Source organism: Bubalus kerabau, chromosome 4 (assembly GCF_029407905.1).
Source record: "Bubalus kerabau isolate K-KA32 ecotype Philippines breed swamp buffalo chromosome 4, PCC_UOA_SB_1v2, whole genome shotgun sequence".
Taxonomy (NCBI): Eukaryota; Metazoa; Chordata; class Mammalia; order Artiodactyla; family Bovidae; genus Bubalus; species Bubalus kerabau.
This window is the reverse complement of record NC_073627.1, coordinates 175,350,572-175,370,009: the sequence shown is the minus strand read 5'-3', so window position 1 is coordinate 175,370,009 and position 19,438 is coordinate 175,350,572. Positions and strand designations below refer to the sequence as shown.

Below are 19,438 nucleotides of genomic sequence, written 5' to 3'. Positions count from 1 at the left end.
GTGGGGAAGGACTAAATATTTAAGGTTGGAGAAATGACAGTGAACCAGTGCCTGCCCCACAGAGCAGGTGTGGCCATCAGATGCTTTCCCATATGGAGAGGGACCAACTCAGGACCAGGGCGTGTAAATGGTCAATGAGGTCATTTTCCTCCCAGTCACTCACCTGTACTCGCGTGGGGTTCAGCCAGTGCGGGATGTCACGGACGGTCACGTTCGCTGGCAGGACAATGGACTCGCTGTTGTGGTCCAGGCAGGAGGTGGTGCACTCTGACCCTGCAGGGAAGCAGAGAGGGAGGCGGCGGCTCAACCCCTGTCTCCTGATGCCGAAGACCGCCCCTCCCCCCACTGGAATGCACCCGGCTGCTCCCTGGACCCCATTGGTCTGGGCCATCCCTCCCTCAGGGGCAGCGGGAAAGAGAGAAGCCCCCACCCCCACCCAGTAGGGCCACCTCTGGTCTCCCTGACAACTCTCTTGTCTCCTGTCCAGCTGACACCACCGCCACGCTCATCAGCCCTGAGCCCAGTTTGCTCTTACTCCTCCTCTGTTCAGAAACCCTTCCAGGGTTGCCCACATCCAGGACAAAGTGCAAAACAAACCCCTCTGTCCAGCATCCATGGCCTCCCATGGTCTGGTCAACCTTGTCTCCCATAAACCACCTCACACACTCCCACTAACTGGGCTGCGCTTGGTTTTCCACCCAAATCCCCCATGTCACAGCTTCTAAACCCTTGCCCCTGTGTATCCTTTCTCCTGAATTGTCCCACTGATTGGCCTTCTCAAGGTCAAATCCTACCAGCTCTTCAAAGCCCAGGTCGGATCCTCCGAGAAGCTTGCCCTGATTTCTGCAGCTGACTGAGAGCAGCATTTGCCATTGGTGAATCCCACTCCAGCGCTGGCCCTGCCCCCCGTCCCTCCTTTCCGCAGTGACAATAATGCCCTAGGAGGGCAAGGATGGGGTCGAGTCCTCTCTGAGCCTAACCCAGCGCCTGACACACAAGGTCTGCTCTGCGGGCATCAGCCAAGTGAGGGGTGAACGTGTGAATGCCACATCAGCATTAACCACACTCTCCTCCCCCAGGGCTGGCGCTCACACCCTCCTCTGTGCTCTCAAGATCCTTCCCCTGACTCTTCAACGGGTGCATGACAATCAACGATCTTTCAGACCTTAATCCAAGTGCCCTTTCTTGGAGAAGACCTCCACTCCTGACAATCCAAACTCTCTCACAGGCACCCGTCACAGACTTTGTCACTGTTGTACCAAAAGTTCTCTTCCCTGCTTGCCCGTAACTCCATGAGGCCAGTGCTATCTGTGCCCCTTTCTATGCCCAGAGCCTGGCACTGTGCATGGTGGATGGCAGGGACTCGATAAATATTTGTGAAGTGAGTGAAAGAGACAAGAGTGAGCAACTGCAGAGATGGCTGAGGAAACGAATGAGTGAATGAATGAAGGGCACAATGAATGAATGATGAGTAGGCATTTAGGTATCCCAGAGAGCAGGAAGTAGGTACATAAACGAGTGAGTGGATGAATAAAGGACTGAATAAGTGGCTAAAGGACTGAAAACATGAATCAGGCGGTGAGTCAGTGAAGGCACCATGACCAACAGAGACAGGGTCAGTACACAGAAGCCCTGGGTCCAGGCGCTTCTCCAGCTGACCTTCAAGCTGTGGGTGGGCAAGACGAATGAAACTGGACTGATTCATTCTCTGTCCTGACCTCAGTGATTCTGAAGTCTCCTTAAAAACCAAGCTTATCCCATGGGATGTCCCCAGGACTCCAGAAAGGTCCTCATTTATATGGACAAAGAACGGACATGTCAGAATCTGACCAGGGCCCTACGGAGGTCATTCCCCTGCCTTAGTGTCAAGACCACCCTCGAACACTGAATGGTTTACGAGTCAACTTTCTTGAAAAATATCCTCCACTGTTAGCCAGTCCAAAGGCTCCCTTCCAGATGTGTGTATGTGTATAAACAGAATGCGTATATGTATACACTGCTGCTGCTGCTGCTGCTAAGTCGCTTCAGTCGTGTCCAACTCTGTGCGACCCCATAGACGGCAGCCCACCAGGCTCCCCCGTCCCTGGGATTCTCCAGGCAAGAACACATGAGTGGGTTGCATTTCCGTCTCCATATATGTATATGCATACATGCAAATATAGGTGCATATTTAGATATTTGTATATGTACATATATTTTATCAGGGCCCTTCTGTTGCCATCTTGTCATTCTCTTCAATCTAAGCGAGTCACAAAGTCTGAAGAGGGGGCCAGGGTGGAATGGCAGATCCAGGACAATCTTTAGAATCTCTTTACTTTAAACATGGGGCCCTTGAACCCAGAAGGCAGGGGTGGGAGTATTTCTGGTCTGGTCAGCTGGCTTTCACCTGCGACTCACCCCCCTGCACACCCAGCCCTTAAGACCGCGGTCCTCACACCCATCTTGAGGGTGAAAGAGTGAAGTGTGCAGCGCTTGAGTTCCAGAGCTGGGGAGGAGGGGGCCGTGAATGAAAGCCCACGCCTCTCCGGCTCCCAAACCCCGTGACGCATACAGTGGAAACACAGAAGGGAGAGAAGAGAAGGCGGTGGGCGTGGAAGGGGACAGAGAGAGGTGAAGGGTGAGCAGAGAGAAAAGAAGCCCGCAGAAAGACACAAAAAGAGATGGGAGTCCGAGGTGGGGGTCCCTTGGCCCTCAGAGAGACTCCGTGGTGTGTGTGTGTATCAGGAGATCGATTCTAAAGATTTCAGGGAGCCAGGCTGTGATGGGAAAATCTTTTTGGAGAAACAAGACGCCACCTTTGAGAAACAGACAAAGGCTGTTCACCCCAAAAGGGGGAATAAATAAACCTGGTCCACCCAGGAGGCCATGGCTGCCCTGTGCAGCAGACACGGCTCAATCCCTCTCTCCCAGCGGCGGGCTCCGCTCTGCCCTCCCCCGCCACAGCGCTGGGCCTCGGGACCAGGCGGCGGCGTGTTGTGATGTATGAGCCCTAATTGGCATCATTACAGAGCGCTGATCTCACTGGGCCCCCGCCTCCCCCTCCCAGGAGGAGCCAGGAGGTGGCAGCAGCCTTGGTGGCTGTCACAACTTTCTGGGAGCTTCTGAGAGGGGACACAGGCCTCCCCAGGCCCTCGGCCTGGAGGCAGATGCTCCGAGCAGCTCCAGAAAGGGGGCCCCAGCCCCCAAGCCAGCCGCCCACCTCACCCCTGCCTGCTTAGGAGGCCTCTGGTCGGGGTCCCTCTCCTTGAGGGACGTCTCCCCGGGGAGGGCTCAGCCCAGGGGGTGGGTGGAGGGACAACAAGCAGGAGTGTCAGGCAGGCGGGGGGAAGCTTTGCCCCTCTCTGCTTCAGCATCTCCTTCAGAGGCCCCGGGGAGGGGGGCGTTTACTCTCTCAGCCCCCTCCAGCAGCCCCCCACCCCCCAGAGGACCATGCTCATAAAACCACATCGGCATGGCAGTGAGAACAGGGGGTACAGAGGCGGGGAAGGGGATTCCGCGTCAGACAGACAGCTTCCCGTGCCTGCTTTGACCATGAGAAGCTCAGGGAGTGAGGGAAGCGCCACTGCCATCACACCCTTCCCCCGCCACCACCTCTCGACCAGCCTGCTGGCTAGCAGAGGGCCAGGCATTCTGGCTCCTTTGCATGTGTCTGCGACTTGCACATACACAACAGGTTCAAAGTGGCCACGTGACGTATCTGCGTACGTGTGTGTGAGCTGCACGTAGGATTACAGGTGACGTATCGGGGTGGTGTCTGGCTGATGCGTCCATGCTAGGCGTGAGCTCACTGCATGATGGGTGCGTCTGTGTCTGGTTGTGAAGCATGCACGCTTGTTTGTGCATACAGGAATATATGTGCTTGAATGCATAGGTGGATGCAGACATGCAGGCGGTCTGGTTTTAATCAGGATTTTTTTTTCTCCCGGGGTTGCTCAAAGCCAGGCATGAGTATGACGGAGTATTCGTTTTGTGCGTGTCCTGACTGAGTCAGGGGCAGGGGCCCCATCACAGACAGAAGTGTCCAGAGCCATGCACACCCCTCAGGAATGATGGAGAAAGCCTTGACCTTGGGATGGAGCAGCCAACGCTACTGGCCACCACTCCACCTGTTGCCCCAACTTTCTAGAATGCCTATACTGGCAGACCCAATGAGACTCCCCCCTCTGCAAACCTCCTGCTTAGGGTCCTTTGGATCGGTGGCTCCATTAGATCTTAAAGTACCTTGGGAATCAGTAGGGAGGGGAACCATGCCCTTGGATGTTTTCTGAGGCATGCTGCACTAACGCGGGAGGGCTGATCCTTACTCTAAGTTCAGCTGAAGAACCTCTGTGCGAGGCTCTGCGTTTCCATCTTTCAAAGGAAGTGGTCAGGCCCCCTCACCCCTCTGCTCCCCAGCTGTGGGCCTCCCTTCTGGACGTGAAATGATAACCACGTGAGGGTGAGGAACACATTGACTCTGTGTGGCTGGGAGTGAGTGTCTGCACAGATAACCCTCTGCTCCAGACACCCCTGGTGATCGTCCCATAAATCACACTGGCCACGAGAAAGGACATCCAATTCCCTGGGCTTTTCATCATGGTCAATTAAGGAATCCACCCAAGAGGTCAGGAGCACTGCCCTCCACTGAGGTCAGACTCCATGCGCGCCCAGCTCCCCAGAACGCTGTGGGCCTGTGATGAATGTATCTGTCCAGACGCCTGGTCTCCCCCAGGCCAACCCCTGGCATCAGACCCCAGTTTGTCTCCCTTCACTTGGCGAGCCAGCCTATCATCACGCAAAGAATATTTTGAAAAAGCTGTTTCTCCTTATTTTGGAGGCAACTGAAATGCCATGGAAAGAACTCGGGCTTTGGAGGAGTGGTCTCAGGATTCGGGCATGTTCTATCATCGCTCTGAGTCTCAATTTCCTCATCTGTTCAGGGTTATTGAGAGGATAAGAGATCACATCTCTAGAGAGCTGGGTCCAGTGCTGACCCACAGCTGGTATTATGAACGATCAGCATCACACATGTTTTAAGATTACCAACAAAGGCAGCCATACTGGGTCACTGCTTCCCTAAATTGGATGTGGATTTTCATACCTCCCTCCCTTTGCCACGTTGATCCCTTCTGTCTGGAATGCCACTTCTTGCCCAACTAGCTCTGGCAAATCCCTGTGTAAGCAGGCCTTCCTCTAGGAGCCTTCTGTGTCCCTGGAGGCACCAGTCAATGTTTCTGTCCTCCAGTGTAATCCCACACACCCACCCAACAGTGCTTTGCCGACATCTGTGCCCTGAATTCTTTTCCTGAGAGGACAGGGTCTGGTCTCATTCCTCTTCATTTCCCCAGTGCCTCACGCTGAGAGAGGAGCCCATTATCCCAGAAGGACACAAGCTCCAAGTTCTGGGGAGGATGCGCCACCCCCCTCCCCCCGCCACCCATGCATAGCTCACCACCCACGCCCATCGTACCTATGGCATAGCCCTCAGGGCACTGCAGCTTGAGATTGCTGTTGAGCTGGTCTGGGGCCGAGCACTCGCCTTGCATCTCCTGGCAGACGTGGAAGGAGCCGCTCCAGGTGCCATCTTTCCGGCAGTGGATGACGTTGTTCCCGTGGCCCTGCACGCCACAGAGACACAGTCAGGACCAAGAAAGACCCCGCCCGCTGCACAAGAAGCCTCCCAATGTTTCTGCTCTGCAGCGCCCCGAAAGTGTTCCAAAACAAGTTCTCCACCATCGTGGAAACCCAGCCGGCCTCCAATAGAGTCGCTGCAATGTCTCCATTTTACAGATGGGGACACTGAGGACTCAGTGGGGGAAGAAACGTGCTCAAAGCATTTTGGAGAGTTTACCACCCAGGTTTCCTACATCTGAGTAGTGTTCTTTCAGAGAGTCCAATCAGAGGAACTCGTTTGGCTTGTTTTTTTTGTAACTGAGAACGTAGGGGACCACGTGTACCCTGATGCGTACAGTGAGTAAGCATGGATCTAGGAGCCATTTGTCAGGAGGCGGTCACACACCAAGGCTCAGAGGCCAAAGGATCTGCCTGCAATGCAGAAGACCTAGGTTTCATCCCTGCGTCAGGAAGATCCCCTGGAGAAAGGAATGGCTACCCAATCCAGTGTTCTTGCCTGGAATATCCCATGAACAGAAGAGCCTGGCAGGCTAGAGTTCATGGGGTCACAAAGAGTCGGACACGACTGAGCGACTATCACTTTTCACTTTCACCCCAGGCATACTCCAAAGCTTGCTTCGTCTCAATCGATGAGAAAAAATCCCAGGCCCCAGCCCCCCGAGAAGCTTTCTCTTCCAGGGCCTCCTTTCCCCTCCCTCCTTCCTTCCTTCCTTCCTTCCACTCCATTCCATTCCAGCAATAATGGCACCAAGAGGGTGGCGTGAGGATGCTTCTATATGCTCCCTCCCTCCAAATCTTTACAATAGGCAATAACCCATCTCTCAATCTTCTGCAAAGCCATGGGCAAACGAGCCACTTTCCACTAACATTCTAATAGAAGGTCCAGCTTTGCTGAAATTTCAGAACCATCCCCAAATCCAAAGACCATTCCTTAGCGTCCATTCTAGGCATAGCTCTGTCGGGTCCAGTTGTGAAGTAAGCCAGCTCCCCGCTCCCCACAGCACCACCGCCAGCCCTGAGCATCGTCCACTACCTGCATTCTCAAATGCCCCACGTGGGGTTTCACCTGGCCAGGCTGCTTCTGCCATGTGTTGCACCTTTTGTCTGCTCTGTCCCCTCCCCCTGCCCCCTTGTCCAAATACAGGCACAGAACTTTCTGGCAGAAGCATCCTGTCCTAATGCCAAGCCCAGGCCTGCACACTGCACTAGCCGAAGGTCTCTGACACCTGCTGCCTCTCTGTCATCTGTTCCCTCCTAAATGGTACCCTCTTGGGTCACCCCTGCACCCCTGGGGGCCTTCCATAGTACTCAACAGGTCCTAGCCACTTAACAGGCCCATTCACACATCACCCAATAGGTATTTTCGTTCAATCAGGAACAAAAGATGGAGTGAGTAAGTACAGAGATGTGGAATGAATTTGTTTAAAAAGTAAGAAGAGAAATGCATGGATGAGGAAATAAATGAGTAAATGAAGAAATGAATGAATACACAAATAAATGAACAAGTGTGTGCATGAGAAAACAAACTCTTGGAAAGGGCTGACGCAGGCTGAAGCTGCCCTGTCTGAGAAAACAGCTGTAAGGAGCTGGGATTTAGAGAGAAAGGGGCCCCTCTCTGGGCCTCACGTGGGCCAGCATGAGGAGGATCTGGTGGCGGAGGAAACCTCTGTGGCCACGGAGAAGGGTGGCCCATCCCGCGCCCACAGCTGTGGGGTGATTGCTGAGTCCACCCAGAGGTTCTGTGTGAGCGCGGGGAAAGTTTAGGCAACTTCCTATGGCTTCAGAGAACCCCGACTCTCCCTCCCAGAGCCCCAGGCCCCGTGATTCTGCTGGGCCCTCAGGGGAGTAGGAAATTGACCCCAATTTCCTTGAGCCTTGGCCTATGGTGCACTTGGCCTCCAGCCCCTGAAGGGCTGCAGACCTCAGCACTGCGTGGGCCAGAGCTGGCTGGGAGCTGGGTTTGCAACAGAGAATGTATTAGGACCGGCTGGAATCTGCGTAGGGAATTTCATGCCGGGGAGGCGCCACTACAGAAAAGGGAAGCATAAAGGCTCTCTGGTCTTGCTGCCTCTGGTCTCTCTCCCTCCTGCCCAGCTCATCTGGCACTTTCTGCTGCTGACTGAAGCAGCGTCACAAAGGATACAGTCCTTCTGATAAGATACCTTGCACTTTCAAACCAGGCTTGCTGGAGGGTTGCCAACCAGGGCTTCTACAGTGGGACCCAGATGACACGCCAGCCCCTTCTCTTGCTCCGCACACATCCTTCCTTTGAGTCTGTGGTCACCTGTCTCTCCCGCATACTTCTTTTGATTCCCACCCCGACACCTTTGGCCCTGCTGTGCCTTCTACATGGCAGACTTCCCGGAGCCTCTCTGGATTTCATGTCCTCCTTTGGGAAAAGATTTTTGTGCACTTAGGGCTGCCTATCACCTGGGTGCAGGAGAAGGCAATGGCACCCCACTCCAGTACTCTGGCCTGGAAAATCCCATGGACCGAGGAGCCTGGTAGGCTGCAGTCCATGGGGTCGCTAAGAGTCGGACACGACTGAGTGACTTCACTTTCACTTTTCACTTTCATGCATTGGAGAAGGAAATAGCAACCCACTCCAGTATTCTTGCCTGGAGAATCCCAGGGACAGAGGAGCCTGGTAGGAGGTGGTCTATGGGGTCGCACAGTGTTGGACACAACTGAAGCGACTTAGCAGCAGCAGCAGCAGCATCACCTGGGTGCAGATGCTTGGAGCAGAGCCATGCTGCTGAGCCCAGTGTGACCATAGAAGGCCTGACATGCAGGATCCAATCTGGGAAGACCAGAGGCCAGGGGACACACTGTGCATCTCTGAATGCACAGTGCTACATGCTAGGGTGAAGTTTATCACCAGAGGGCTGAGCATCTCTCAGCAAAGCGTCTTGTCTCTCTGTGCCTGTGTCTCCATCTGCAAAAAAGCATACTATGTGGGGCTGCCCGGGTGGCTCCGTGGTAAAGAATCTGCCTGCCAATGCAGGAGACACGGGTTTGGTTCCTGGTCCAGGAAGATCCCACATGCCATGGAGCAACTGAGTGCATGCACCACAACTAGGGAGCCTGTTCTCTAGAGCCCTTGGGTTGCAACTACTGAAGCCCGAGTGCCCTAGAGTCCATGCTCTGCAACAAGAGAAGCCGCTGCACTGGGAACCATGCACCGCAACTGGAGGGTGGCCCCACCTCGCTGCAACTGGAGAAAAGCCCGTGCAATGGCAAAAGTCAAGCACAGCCCCAAATAAATAAATAAACACAAATTTAAATGAAGCATACTATGCTTTCTCAATTCTTTAACTACACGGGTCCCCAAAAAGCCACAAGCATATAATACAGTGTTAAACATCTACTACATGCCAGTGTTTTACACGCAGTTAAAAATGCTTTTACCAGTGCAGTTAGTGTGGAAATCATGTCCTTTTGACAGATTTGAAAACTGAGGCTCAGCTAGGAAGTGAAAAGGTGAGTTTTTAAATGATGCTGGTGTGATGGTTAAGAGTCTGGACTTCAGTCAAACTTCCCAGGTTCCAATTCCATCTCTGCAACCTTCCCACTGTGCAGACTTGGGGAAGTTCCTTAACTTCTCCATGCTTTGGTTTCCTGTTAAATGAGCCTGGAATTCACTGCCTGAAAAAGTCATCATGGGGATCAGTGAGTTAGGCTATGTGAAGCATTTATAGCTTAACACACAGATCAGGCCCTCTAAGGGTTAGCTGAGCTCTTAACCACTCTCTTGCACTGTCTCAAAGGGAACTTTAACATCGGTCCAAGCATTACCCGCATTTGAGAAATGGCAGCTGCCAGAACAGGGAGGCAGCCGGGCCAGAGCCAGGCTTTTCCCTGTAAACCTCTGTGCTTTCCTACAGTACAGGGGAGTGGAGACAGGGAGGAGAGGCTGGGAGAAGCGCAGGGGAGCGGAGATGGGGAGGAGAGGCTGGGAGACGCGCAGAGAGGGAGACCCAGACTTCTAGTTAGCAGAAATGGAAATAAGATGGTGGCGGAGAGAAATATGACAGCGACAGAGCAATTCAGCTCAGTTGCTCAGTCGTGTCGACTCTTTGTGACCCCACGGACTGCAGCACACCAGGCTCCCATGTCCTTCACCATCTCCCGGACTTTGCTCAGATTCATGTCCACTGAGTGGGTGATGCCATCCAACCATCTACACAGTCAACCACAAGATACAGCGATCTGCTAACAGTGATCTCAGTTCTGCCTGGACTTCCTCCTAGTTGTATAAGGTGGGCAAGACACCTTAACTCCCTGAACCACACCTTCCTCACCTGCAAAATGGGACAGTGATGCCAGACACTGTGGGGCTTAAATGTCTGTACAAAGCACTTAACCCAGCCTGGCATAGAATACATGCTCAATACATCACAGCTGTTGTTTATTATCTGCCTCTGTGTCTAGTCAATGGCCTCACGTGCATTTCGTTTCCTCCCAGTGAGATACAGGGGTGACGTGTAGCCATGCAGCTGCAGGAGTTAGGCTGGGCAGAAAATGTCGTTTGTGCAATGACTTGGCTAGGAGATCTGAGTCTGCTACCAACTTGCTGTGTGACCTTGGGTATGGTGCTTCCCCTCTCTGAGCGTCAGTGGTCCTACCTATAAAATAAGCAGATTGCAATGGGAAAACCCTGAGGTCCAGCCCATCTCTAATATCGTATGGGCTTGGGACTTCCTCTAGGAAGCCTTGCATCCTTGGGCAAGCATGTGATGATCCTGAACCTAGAAGCTGCCCCTGCTTGGGAAGGCATTATACGTATGGGAGGTGTGCACAGGTTGCACACTGCACAATCCCACGGGCCTACCCTATTTCCACTGCCTCAGTTAATCCTCACAAATAAACTAAGAGGAAGCCAGAATTACTTCCCCTCCCCCACTTTATGCCTGAGGAAACTGAAGCTTAAAGAGTTAAATAACTTGCCCAAGTCCTCCAGCTAGTAAGTGGTAAAGCCAAGATTCAAACTCAGAGTCTGGATCCAGCATCACAGTGGCTCCCTAGGAATGGATGAAGTTGAGGTTTGATTTGTTCATTTGCTTTTAGTGTCAGTGGGAAGGAGTATGTGAACCTCCCTTACAACAGCCCCTGTCCTTCCTTGCCAGGATCTGGAGCTTGTTTGGAAAGCAAAGAATTCCTGCTCCATATACATGCTGTTCGATTCAAGATACTCTGCGCGGTACATTTCGACTGTGTTTACAGGCAGCGAGAGGGGATCTGAGGTGAATACTAGATTTGGCTCCCAGGCCCCCGGTCTGAGGGTAGAGGAAATTCATTTGCAGTACAAACTAGAAACGTCAATTGTATTAGGAGCCCATTTGGCACGCGCTCCCTCATTCCTTAGCCGGCAAGCAATACCCTGCTCCTTAGCGTCTGGCCTCCCCGGCAGTTGCCAAACAGGACCACTTGAGTCGTCTGATAAATTTACATTTTCCTCTCCTTTAAATACAAACTGGCCATGAAAGGTACTTGGCAGGCCCCAGGCAGACTGGGTTACAGTTTGATAACATGACCACGGCCAGAATAGTATTTGGCTCAGCAGTTTGGGTAACTGTTAGCAACAGTTTTATGTAAGGGAGTGAGAGGGAAGTTGATCGGCTGCGTGAGGCCATGGTAATCTCTGGCCTTTGCTTGTTCCAGCCCCAGCTTCTGCCTCCCTGGCAGCTGAGGAAGGGAAGGACCCGGGTACACAGACAGGAGTCCTGAGCATGCCTCCCCTAGAGGTATTGCCTCCTGGACTTGGTCTGCCCACTGTCCACAGTTGGGGGACCGGGTTCCGATTCTGATTCAGCTGACACCAGCTGCGTCACCTTGGATGGCTGAGTGACTGTCTCAACTGGAAAATGAGACCAGCCTGGATGTCCACGGCAGGAGTCAAGCCCTGTCACTTCCCGAGTACCTACTAGGTGCTTGGCACTGTCCCCAGTGCTGAAAACACAGGGAAGATGAAAGCTGTGGTCAGGGATCTCAAAACCTAGTGGAACTGAAAGTGAAGTCGCTCAGTCGTGTCCGATTCTTTGCAACCTCTTGGACTGTAGCTCACCAGGCTCCTCTGTCCATGGAATTTTCCAGGCAAGAGTACTGGAGTGGGTTGCCATTTCCTTCTCCAGGGGATCTCCCCAACCCAGGGATTGAACCCAAGTCTCCCACATTGCAGGCAGATGCTTTACCGTCTGAGCCACATGGGAAGCCCCAAAATCTAGTGGGGGAGCGTGAAATGAATTACAACGCAGCGTGGCCAGTGCTGTGAGGGAGGGGCACTGGGCCCACAGTGGGAGGGGCAGGAAAAGGTTCCTGGAAGAAGGGGTGCCTGGGCTGAATGGTGAAGGACAGTTAGGCTGGAAAAGGTGACAGAGCTCCTTTCACAGAGAACACGCAGGTGAAGGGAGAGATCTGTTTTACTGTGATGGGGGAGGTAAGCTGAATGCACAGGTGAGACTTACTCTAAGGGAGATGGGGTTACTGATTCACAAAAGACTTTGAGCAGGGGAACTGTCATGATCACACGTGTGCTCTCAACATGCCACTCTGGCTGCAATGTGGACAGTCTGCCGGAGAGGCAAGGAGAAGGCAGGGGGGCAGTCGGGAAGCTGCGTGCGGGCCAGGAGGGTGATGCTGCTGGCCTGAGTTAGGCCGGTGGCCTTGGAGACAGGTAAGGGCAGTTCAGGAGTTCGGAATGGGCAGAAGTCAGTGGCTAACTGCACATGGGAATGGGAGTAAAAGGAGCTGAGGATGCTGCTCCAACAGTGTCTAGTATTTGTTTTTTCCAGTGGTCGTGTATGGATGTGAGAGTTGGACCATAAAGAAAGCTGAGCACCAAAGAGTTGATGCTTTTGAACTGTGGTGTTGGAGGAGACTCTTGAGAGTCACTTGGACTGCAAGGAGATCCAACCAGACTGCTAAAGGAGATCAGTTCTGGGTGTTCATTGGAAGGACTGATGCTGAAGCTGAAACTCCAATCCTTTGGCCACCTCATGCAAAGAGCTGACTCATTTGAAAAGACCCTGATGCTGGGAAAAATTGAAGGCAGGAGGAGAATGGGATGACAGAAGATGAGATGGTTGGATAGCACCACTGACTCTCAATGGACATGAGTTTGGGTAAACTCAGGGAGTTGGTGATGGACAGGGAGGCCTGGTGTGCTGCGGTTCATGGGGTTGCAAAGAGTCAGACACAACTGAGCTACCGAACTGAACTGAACTGAACTGAATACCCACTAAGCACTGACAAGAGGGAGATCCTTGCACTGGGGCCCAGTTGGCTGAACTCTGGCCTCACCTGAGTAAAGATCCTTGCCCACCTGTGAGTCATGGGGCTTGAGGCATCCACCCTAAATGGTGGGTTCTCTCAGGACTGGAGCTCCCTGTGGATCTAAGTCTTCCCTGGAGCCAGCTGGTTCCTCATTCTCTTTCCCATTCTTGATTCCCTACCTGTCTTAGTGGGTGGAGGTGGGTGTATGTAAGGATTAAGGAAATGCCATTCACAGAACTGCCTCAGCAGGGCTGCTGGGAGTGCTGAACTCAGTTACATGTGGACTGAGATAAAATTCAGTCCCCTCCATCTCCTCCCATCCTTCTTCAGTAGTCTCAAAACTGTACATCTAGTCTAAATATGGCTCCCTTTCTCCAAATGCTTGAGGAGCTACTGATGTCTCCAGATCGTGGAAATCGTGATTCTACATATTTCAGAGCAATGTAAGTGGCGATGGTGGTAAAAAGTCAACAAAACAGCCTCGGTCACTCCTTATCTTATATCAAGTTCGGACATTGGGATTTCACTTATGATTTCTCTCATTAGGTTCCTGATACTGAGATTTTTTTTCAAAGCTAAGAATCGCTGAACCAGTAATATGCAGTGTGATGGGTAGGACCATGAGGTTCAGACAGATTACAAAGAAAGATGGTGAGAACTCAGCTCCTAAACTTCTGCATGGGTGATACTGCTATTACACAATTGTAGCGTCCGCAGGGAGTCTCCTGGAGGATGTGGTTCTTAAATCCTGGCTGGTCGTTAGTAAACAGAGGGGAAAGGGGTCTAAGTGTTGACCCCAAATTCAAGGAGCCTCACCTGGGTGGCATCGCTGTCTTCACAGTTGATCCTGCACTCGCTGTTGAACTGGAAGCCGTTGGTGCACTGGTACAGCCCGTGGAATTTTGGTGGAGGAGGGTCACACGTCACAGGAACACAAGCTCCCTCCTGCCAGCTGCCATCCTGGGTACACTGGGTCTTGAAGGCCCGTCTTTCAGGAAGAGATAAAAGTAGAGACATCTCAAGGACCCAACGGCTGCAGCCACACTCTACCCACGGTCTCTGGAGCCAGCTGGCCTCACACATACCTTTCTGATTCCTGAGTCCCTGCTCATCCTATTGCATAGTGGAGGGAGTGAGGAGGGGTTAAGGTAAACGTTCACAGAACTCTTTTCTCAGGGCCGAGCAAGAGTTTCATGTGGACTGAAATAAAATCAAGCCCTGCTGGCCCGTTTCCCCCCACTTCCTTCCGGGTGCTGACGGGGGCTGCAGGGATGGTATGGATACCCACCATTTGCTGTGCACCAGGCACTCTGCACGTTCTCCACATACACATCCTCATTCATCCTTCACAACCATCTTATGCAGTGACTGCTATCATCCTCCCCATCGTATTGCTCAACAGTAGAGGCCCAGAGAACTCACACAGTCAGCAAGCAGCTGATGACAATGTCCCTCCAGATTCCCAGAGAAGAGCACGGGATGAATGGTGGGCAGAGCAGCAAGCACTTCCTTCTAACTAGACAGACCTGGCTCTCCCTGTCCCCCGGCCGGCTCCAGCTGCCGGGAGCTTGCCTCTGCAGACGCACTTACTTCTTTGACTTCCGGGAGGAGCCGGGCACGTGGTATCCAGGTCTGCACTTGTACTTGCAGAAGGAGCCCACCTTGTGCTTGTTCTCGCGGCACCGGGCCGTCTGGAGGTCTGCGTTGGGCACCGGGGGTGGAGCCAGGCACATGAGCTCGCACAGGGCCTCCGGGAAGGACCACAGCCCATCCTCCATGCAGGTCAGGAGGCTGTTGTTGCCTGTAGGACACAGGCAGGCAGGGTTAGTGGAGGCGGGAGGTGGAGAGGCTCTGATAGACCAACTCATCCATGGCTGCCTGGACTCAAGTCAACTTGAAGAACCAGACACTTGCACGTGTAATTCCAGACCCTTCCACCTTCAGCTGAAGAGTCTAAGGAGAAGAAAGAGCTGCCACAAAATAAAAAAAAGAAAAAAAAAAGGGAGACACAATCTGGGGAGTGATGTACCGCATGTCTACAGTGAATCCAATTCGAGGCTCCTGACTTCTGATTCTGAAACCTCTTATATTGCATAGACAAGAGACCTTCATGATCCTTGTCAACTACAAATGGGCATTTGCCAGGAGTATTTGCCAGCGACTGAACAACAAGGGCATTTGCCACCTGCCTGTGCAGAGATTGAACCCTATGCTGTTGCAGCTGCCGACCTGACCTTCAACACCCCCTGAGGGGGGACTCAGGGAGGAGGGTGAGGCACTCTGTGCTCCATGGAAACTGGTGGAATGGGTCTTTAGATAGTTAGATATTTTCAGGAGCTGATTTCATGATCCCAATCCTTGGATCTCTTCATATCTAGTAAATCACTAAAGCCCTTCATGATGACATCAGTTCCTCATGACTAACAGAAAACCTTTTCTAAAGTAAGAACTTGATTACACTGAACTCCCTCTTCACCAAAATCTTATATATTAACCTTCCCCACTGCCTCTTTGGAGCAGTCCCTCAGAGCTCTCTGAAGCACTGCCTCCCAGGCTGCCTTCCTCATGTTGCCCCAGAAATAAAACTTAACTCGCAACTCTCACTTTGCACATCTTTTTAGTCCACACTTCATCCTCCCTGCTTTGCATCTGGGCCCAGAGATGAAGAAACTTGCTTTCCAGTAATTGGCAGAGTAAGTTTCCCTGATAGCTCAGCTGGTAAAGATTCTGCCTGCAATGCAGGAGAGCCTGGTTTGATTCCTGATCAGGAAGTTCCCCTGGAGAAGGGATAGGCTACCCACTCCAGTATTCTTGGGCTTCCCTCATGGCTCAGTTGGTAAAGAATTTGCCTGCAGTGCAGGAGACCTGGGTTCGATCCTTGGGTTGGGAAGATCCCCTGGAGGAGGGCATGGCAACCCACTCCAGCACTCTGGCCTGGAGAATTCTCATGAACAGAAGAGCCTAGTGGGCCAAAGACCATGGGGTTGCAAAGAGTCGGACACAGCTGAGCAACTAAGCATGCAAGCTCCTATCAGAATCGACTAGGCACTCTGATTTCAGGGTGCTGTGTGACCTTCAGCTGCCACTCCCTCGCTGGGTCCCACATCCCTGAATTTGTCCGAGTCCCCCTTATGCCTGGAAGTGGCTGCCTTGTGGTATCTCGAGGCTGGATTTTCTTCTCAGGCCCCAGTATTCAGTGAAGCTTTGCCAAAGCAGTTGAGAGATGAGCACTTCTCCGCAGCCCATGCCAGCTCTAGGAGACGTACTGACTGCCACGGGGAAGCTGGCCTGATGGGAAATGTCACAAGTAAAAGTGAAACACAGAGAGGCAGGCTTTTCTCTGACAGGTCGTATGTTATTGACACACACAGCCTGCCCAGAATCTCCCCAAGACAACTGGAGATGGACCTGAAACTTGGGGCTCCCAACCAAACTCTCCTCTTCCCAGTTATTCCTGACAGGTGTTGACAACCAGGGCTGGACACACGTGGGAGGCTCAGGGATTAGGAATTGGAGGGGTGATCAGGGTGAGACTGACATTTACCGATCAGTTACAACCGACTGAGCACTTCTGCTACCTGATCTCATTTATCCTCACACAGTACTCTTAGTAGGGCAACAACTTGTATTTGAAAGCAGAGATTTAGAGAGGCAAGTGACTTGACCAAGTTTTCTGGTTAATAAAAGACAAGAGTTTAAAGCTGGTTTTGTGTAACTACAAAGATGGCTGTGGTTTTTAGTGGAAAGTTGGCTATACCTGCTTAGCAGAGACTCTGTTTTCTGTTCTGAGACAGCCAAACCCCAAATCTCCTATCTATAGAAAGAAAGCAATTGCTCCTGCCCTTCAGGATGATGAGAAGATGAAATGAAACATGTGGATGGGTAGTGTACAGGAAAATGCTACCAGTTTCCTTGATGCTCTTCCCTCCCTCCCATGTTTCCTTCTCTCTCCTTCATCTCCCACTCCTCTGAATCTCTGCCTTTAGCAGCAGCTCTGAAAGGATCACAGGAGTTGCATGAGAACCTCCATTCATTCGGGGCTTCCCAGGTGATGCTAGTGGTAAAGAACCCACCTTCCAATGCAGGAGATGTAAGAGATGTGGGTTCGATCCCTGGGTTGGGAAGATGCCCTAGAGGAGAGCATGGCAACCCACTCCAGTATTCTTGCCTGGAGAATCACCATGGACAGAGGAGCCTGGGGGACTACAGTCCATAGGGTTGCAAAGAGTCAGACATGACTGAAGTGACTTAGGACACACACACTCTATTCATTCAACAAGCATCTATTTAGTGCTTACTATGTGCCAGCTACTCTTGTCTATGTCGAGACAAGGCAACGAACAAAACAAACCCCAAACCCTGCCCTCTTGGAGCTTATATTCTAGTGGGATATGGAGAAGTTACCTGTTTAAAAAAGCAAACTATTTGGTGTGTAGAAGGTGGAAAGAACTATGGAGAGAAATAAAACAGGAAAAAGAAGAAAGAAGAGAGCATATGTAGGCTCCTCTGCTGCTTCTTTCCCTGCTCACTTGCCTCTTCCTCCTCCCATATCTGTGTGAGTCACCTGGGGAGCCCAAGACAACTTAGGGTCTGTAAGCCACACAGAGGCCACCACGTGACGAACTGGGGCACTGCACACCACAGATCTCTCTACATCGAGTAGAAAGAATAAAGGGTGTGGAAGAGGGACTCATTTGGTTTCTACAGAAGCAGAGACGGCTCCAGCACACCAGAGATTGTAAATTGCATTATTGTTATTATTTTTGTGTGTGTGGTCTTGTGATGAAGGCCGTGTTGGAGTGCCTGGGTTTAGCAAGAGCTTAGTGGGGACTGGGAGCCACAAAAGATAAGGGGAGCACACCCTCTCTAAATTTCCCAGGAAGGATAAAATGCCTCTGGACAAAGGGTCGAGATGCTTCACAAGTACACCCTATCAGCTATGCACACCCTAGACTGTGAAGTGGACGTTGTGGTTCTCTGGTGGTGAGCTAACAGAAAAATCATAAAAGGTTAATCAAGAGAGAAAACGCAGACTAGAAATGTACATTCTTTGAGAGAGTAAATAGGAGTTAGCTGAACACTGCGGTCAGAAGAACAATGCTAACACAAGAACTGGCGATTCAGGACCATGGACATGCCCCACACCACAGCAGACCCTCAAGTGTGCGGAATCAGCATTTCCAGGCCTTAGCTGCGGCCCCCATCCTGCAGCCTTCATGCGGCTCTGAGGAAAGCAGGGTAGGACGCAGCTGTCCATATCCTTCCCTCGTGCCCTTGGCCCTGACCTCTATGTGCTGAAGGACGCCTACCGCACCTGCAGCTGTTTGCTGCTGGAGGTCTTTTGCTCTGATCAGGGGTGTTTGGTCCGCACGCAGGGCAGGCTCACAGTGCTGAGGTGTCAATGCTCATAGAAGTAGAGCCCAAACCCGTGAAGGGGCCGGTGCATTAACACGACAATTGCCCGAGTTACAGGAACTCAGAGGAATAATCCTGCCCCGTCTCCCATGCTTTCCCAGAGGGACTGAGTCCAGCTGTCCACAGGGGTAGTGGCTTAGTGAAGCCCTGATGCTTCTGTCACGTCCACACCTTCCTCTGTTTCTTGGGGGAACGTGATTCTGCACATGCGGTGAAGGCATTTCTGAGCCTGGAGGCCCTGGCTGAGGGTAACAATGCTGAGGGCAGAGACTAGGTTTCAGAGAGTGACATGTCACGGTACTTTTGTTTGTTCATCTTTTAAAGTCAGGGAAACAAATCTTGCTCAGACTGTCTACAAATGTGGCTAAGGAAATTTCAATCTCCAGTGAGTACTAAAATGATTACAAATGTACTACCAAAAGAAATATATCTACTTTTATTATTTTGCTGTAAAGAGTGCCCAGAAGATCACATTTCTTTGAGAATACCTTTAAGACTGAAACTAACCTAGAGTAGAATCGAAGGAGGGAAATGACATGAGATCTAGGTCTGTTTTCTTAATGCCTCGTCGACCGTGCTGGCATTGCCCACATCCTAAGGGCTGGGACTGCAACTTGTTCATTCTTTTATTCCCAGAACCTACCCTAGTGCCAAGCATACACACATGCATGCATGCTAATTCGCTTCAGTCGTGTCTGACTCTGTGTGACCCCATGGGCAGCAGCCCACCGGGCTCCTCTGTTCATGGGATTCCCCAGGGAAGAATACAGAGTGGTTGCCACTTCCTTCTCCAGCCAAGCATACGGGAAGTCCTAAATTTCCATTTGTTGAATGCATACTGTTGTAGTTTAGCCACGCAGTGGTATCCGACTCTGTGACTCCATGGTCTATAGCCCCACAGGCTCCTCTGTCCAAGGGGATTTCTAGGTGAGAACACTGGAGCAGGTCGCCATTTCCTTCTCCATGGGATCTTCCCAACCCAGGGATTGAACCTGCATCTCCTTCAAGTCTTCTGCAATGCAGGCAGATTCTTTATCACTGAGCTACCGTGACCTTGAACAAGTCACCTGACTTCTCTGGCCCTAGACCAAAGCCATCTTTAAGTTCTTGTCCAGTTCTAATATTTTAGGATGTGGAG

General features: G+C 51.9%; 1 protein-coding gene across 1 annotated transcript in view; it reads right to left on the bottom strand.

Moving 5' to 3' along the window:
* The window catches only part of PAPPA (pappalysin 1), a 235,890-nt gene that overhangs the window by 36,337 nt on the left and 180,115 nt on the right, over positions 1–19,438 (bottom strand). The window contains exons 16-19 of the mRNA XM_055579788.1: positions 14,476–14,686; positions 13,702–13,873; positions 5,450–5,597; positions 164–273 (exon numbers count right to left, since the gene is read on the bottom strand). Of these exons, the coding sequence (XP_055435763.1) occupies positions 164–273; positions 5,450–5,597; positions 13,702–13,873; positions 14,476–14,686 (641 nt within the window). The remainder of the gene's footprint in view (positions 1–163; positions 274–5,449; positions 5,598–13,701; positions 13,874–14,475; positions 14,687–19,438) is intronic.